Below are 4633 nucleotides of genomic sequence, written 5' to 3' on the forward strand. Positions count from 1 at the left end.
TAAATGACATGAATGATTATAAAAATATTTTTTTATATCATTAGTGCATAAAACATAAAAGTCGGAGAAAATCAATAGCTATTGTTCGAGAAGATGTGAAAAAGCAAGATGAAAGGGCGCAAACGACTTCTCTAAATTTTCTTTTATTTTTTAGTTTTCAAGGGGTTAAATTAGGAGATACTTGACACTATGGGAAAAGAAAACAGAAACAGGGAAAACAGCAACTTCACTCTGTAAATGCTTTTATTTATTAATGTTGGATATCACAACAATTCGATTTTGCAGCTTGCGCTGACTGAAAGAAACTAAGTACAAGAGTAGTAAGTACATAAAAGGGTACAATATCTGTATCAGTTGATAGCAGAGCAAACTTTACGAATTTCACCATTAGTGCCAGTCTTAACTTCAATATTGCTCATTTTAACCATGGACCTGCCAAACTCCACGCCGAATGTCAATCCAAGTAATCCCCTAATACCTAAAAACCTTTGGACAAACACCTGTGTAGAAGCATCGGTCCACAGCTTCTGGTCTGATTCCAGAACTCCACGACCATTCCTGAGGTTGGAGAAATACGAAGTGTCGAAATTGTTTACGCTTCCAGTGTCTAGTCCCACACGCCTTGAGGCATCCCCATTTTGTGGACATAATGCTCGAAGCTGAGGAAGAAAGGTTGCATCTATTGAAGGGTCAGGGCCACCAGTGGAGTTGAAATTGAATAGCCTGTCTCTGATGACTGCGCAACCTGCGGTTCCAATAGTGTGCGCACCTAGCCACACAAAATTAAGCATTGATTATACACACAAGGGTTGATGTATTAGTATCTCTTTGAAGGCTACTTTCATTTTATATGACAACCTCTTCTGGGCACGATGTTAGAAAATAAAGATTTTTGACACGCACCAAAAGTATGATAGAACTTGAGGACCGTGTTAAATTGCCATGACAATTTTATCGTTATAAGAACATGCATGTCATTAAAGATAAAAATAAGATATTTGTAGTTAAAATAGTTCCCACCTGCTTTGCCATGCTAACAAATAATTAAAACATAGTACTATGTTATACTCATTACTTAATTACCAGTAAGGGCGACAAGATCTTGAGTGTTGAGACCCTTTGTAAGAAACTTTCGCTTTTGAATATCCACAGAATCAAAAAAAGCTGGCAGGTCACCCGCATCAGCTGCTCTCGAAACTCGCCCATCTCTACGTCCCGTAGGCACAGACCATGTCAGTCCCCTAGTCTGCATCAACAATAGTAGATTATTACTACAAAGGATTTAGCTTAATTATATACTAAGAATTTTACACCATAAGCATATTTTAACCCGTTTTAGTAGGTAATTTTGTATTACTTTTCAGGTCATAAATAAATTCCTAAATATTCTTAATGTATAGAAGTAAAACTCTATTATGGATACATGCATGGGACCATACAAACTATTTACCATTCAAGCATGGTCGCATAAGTTGGAACGGAGGAAATATACGTTTAGATATTTGTGCGTGTATATAGATAATAAGAAGCGTAAAATATATAAGACAATGGGGGAGATATTCTTACCGCAACAACGGAATCACGAGCAGCTAGAGCAAGAATATCAGCACAGGAAACAACTCCAGGACAGATAGCTTCAATTTGCGTCTTAGCATCCTCAATAACGTCGAATCCTTTCAAATTTCTGTTTGGGATAGCAGTTCTCTCAGCGTCTGAACCTTCAATGAGGATAGAACCATCACAACCTAGTACAAAACAATCATGGAAGTGCATTCTCAGGATTCCTGGTGCCACCGTTGGATCAGACTGAAAATGAGCCCTCACCGTTGATTGAACTATGGATTCGGCCCTTGGGCACGTACTGGAATAAAATCCAACACGGGTTCCTTGGCCTAAAACCATAGTCACATCTATGGCTAGCACTAGAATAACCATAAACATGGCCATTTTGTTAATTGAATGGTGATAGTACTCCATGGTACGTGTTAACAGTATAAACGAATTCTGAGATTTGAGTAAGTAAATTTCTACTCTTTTTTGTGTGTTACTTAATGATTGAAATTGTATAAGAAACCTGGACATATTTATAGGCACAAGTGAATAAAGAAAAGATTGAGTAGTGATTGGAGCAGGAGACCATGTAAGCAAAATCACGGCTTGATTGAGTAGTGATTGAGTAGTGATTGAGTACTGGAATAAACTTCACGGCTTGATATAGTGTGGAAGGCACAGTTCCATCAGCATGGATCCATGGCCGGCCCAACAGAAGATTATATGAGGCTGGTATGTCAAGCACCTGAAATTCAACTTCGAACCAAGTTGGCCCCATCTGCAAGCAAAGGTTGATTTCCCCGATCGTGGCCCTCTAGGACCCATCGAAAGCCTTTAAATTCATTCTTCCTACACGTATCTCATGGAAACCTTTGTCCAAACTTTTCAGAGTGTCCAATGTACAAATATTTAGGCTCGAACCTCCATCAACCAAGACCTTGACAATGAACTTGTCTTCAAATTGCACCGTAATATGCAATCCTCGATTGTGATTCAGTCCCTCGAGTGGTAGCTCATCTTCGTGGAAGATGATCTTATGACTTTCTAGTACTTGTCCAACCATGTTGGCCATTTCTCCGCCGATGATGTTATATGGTACATAAGCCTCGCTCAACACTTTCATTAAGGCGTTCTTGTGTGCCTCTGAATTCTGCAATAGTGACAGGATAGATATCTAAGCAGGGACTTTGTTCAGATAGTCAACAATAGAGTACTCCTTTGCCTGTACTTTTCTCCACAGGTCATCTGGCCAGATCTCAATGATAGGCTGGCTAGTAGTGGCCTCCTTACTTGAACCTCCCAGGTGTTCGGGTGTATAAACTTTTTCGGTTCTAGTCATTCCTTGTGCAACATCATATTCCTCTACCTTGGCCTTCCCTTTCCGCCGAGCCTCGGCAACATAGTCCTAGGGTATTGCTTTTGAGTTGAATGGGGGTGTGGTTGATACTGTCACAGTGAAAGGTGTGACCACTTCTACTTCAAATGGAGCGGGGGTGTCTGTGGGTGAAGCCACTTCCACCTCGAATGGAACTGTGCAGTTACCTCAACCTCGATTGGTGCCTAAGTCTGAACCACAATAGGAGTAAGTGTGACTGCAACTTTAAAGTTACCGCCTTCTTGAATAAGCTCGATCGACCCCTCAGGGTCCCATTCTTCATTTGCTTCTATCACATGTACACCATCACCTCTGTGATCATGGAGGGGATTGTTGCGGACATTAGGTGCGGCTTCCTTTGCTTGTATGACCTTGTTGTCAATCAGCGCCTGGATCTTATCCTTCAATCTTCCGCACTCAGCAGTGGTATGGCCTTTCATACATGAATGGTACACACAAGTTTTGTTCGGATTGACCCACTGGGATGGATTTTCTAATGCAACAGCAGGAACAAGTGTGACGTAACCAACGACTTTCAATCTTTCATATAGTTGGTCGGTGGGCTCAACAATGGCGGTGTATTGTCTGGGTGGCTTGCGGTCGAAGTTGGGTCTTGGTTTTGGATAATTTTGGTGTGCTGGTGGTGATTGGAAGTGGGATGATTGGTGTCACACCTCCTTTTCACTACCCCCGGAAGGGTAGATAAGAGAGTTTTTTCCAACTTAAAGTGACAATCGAAATGAGATTAATTATTAGAGTTCAGAGTCACCACTTGGGATAATTTTATGGTGTCCCAAGCCACCGATTTTAAATCCCGAATCGAGGAAAAGATTGACTATGTTTTATAGTCCACGAATACAGAAATCCGGGTAAGGAATTCTGTTAACCCGGGAGAAGGTGTTAGGCATCCCCGAATTTCGTGGTTCTAGCACGGTCGCTCAACCATCATTATTGGCTTATTATCTAATTTTAAAACATGTTGTGGCCTATGGTTGATTTTAATTTATTAACCACTTTTAATCATTTTCAAGAAGATTCAACACTATTTAAAATGTGCCTTGGACCACGCCACATGAAATGCACCCGCGGTCCGCAACATATTTTATCTAACGTTATTGAGAATTAGAGTTGGGTCACATGAAATGCACACTCGAGTTTAGGAAATTAATTTTTAAAATAGCGCGCCTAAAGCAACTACGCACTTTCAAATTTGCGAGGGCCATGGAAAGTTTGCTAATGGCACACCTCGATTTCTAATAAATGAAAAGGGCTAATTCATTAACTAGAAGACTAAGGGAATTTGCATCCTTTATTTCAAGCTAATGTTCGCTAAACTTAATGCTTAAAGGGTTGGCAATTAACTGACTGCTTGATTGTTTGGTGAGACTAAGGCCAACAGCAAGCCTTATATCCTCAAACAGGCCCAGCCCAGTTGGATAAGCAATACGTGAGGGGCCCAGGAGTATGCCAAAGGAGATGGCAACGTAGCAGAACAGGCCCAAGAGGCCCATTTCGATATACTGCCTGTTGTATGCCAATATTAAACCCCAAATTGACAACATAAAATGTATGGCATCAACCAAAACCGTCTAAGACTATCATGATTTAAACAACCTGCTACAGTTAAACAAGACACTAAACTGAATTTGAAATTCTCAATTAAAAGTACCAAAACCTCACACCAACAGGATACTATGGGAATGCATA

General features: G+C 40.6%; 1 protein-coding gene across 1 annotated transcript; it reads right to left on the reverse strand.

The window, feature by feature from the left end:
* Window positions 1-225: 225 nt before the first annotated feature.
* Window positions 226-2059, reverse strand: LOC104231620 (peroxidase N1). Its single transcript, XM_009784638.2, has 3 exons — window positions 1567-2059; window positions 1084-1246; window positions 226-769 (listed from the first exon to the last, which is right to left on the reverse strand). The coding sequence occupies exons 1-3, from the start codon at window positions 1975-1977 to the stop codon at window positions 351-353; spliced, it is 993 nt and encodes a 330-aa protein (XP_009782940.2). The 5' UTR covers window positions 1978-2059; the 3' UTR covers window positions 226-350.
* Window positions 2060-4633: the final 2574 nt, after the last annotated feature.

The sequence above is a fragment of the Nicotiana sylvestris genome, chromosome 1, assembly GCF_000393655.2.
Source record: "Nicotiana sylvestris chromosome 1, ASM39365v2, whole genome shotgun sequence".
Lineage (NCBI taxonomy): Eukaryota > Viridiplantae > Streptophyta > Magnoliopsida > Solanales > Solanaceae > Nicotiana > Nicotiana sylvestris.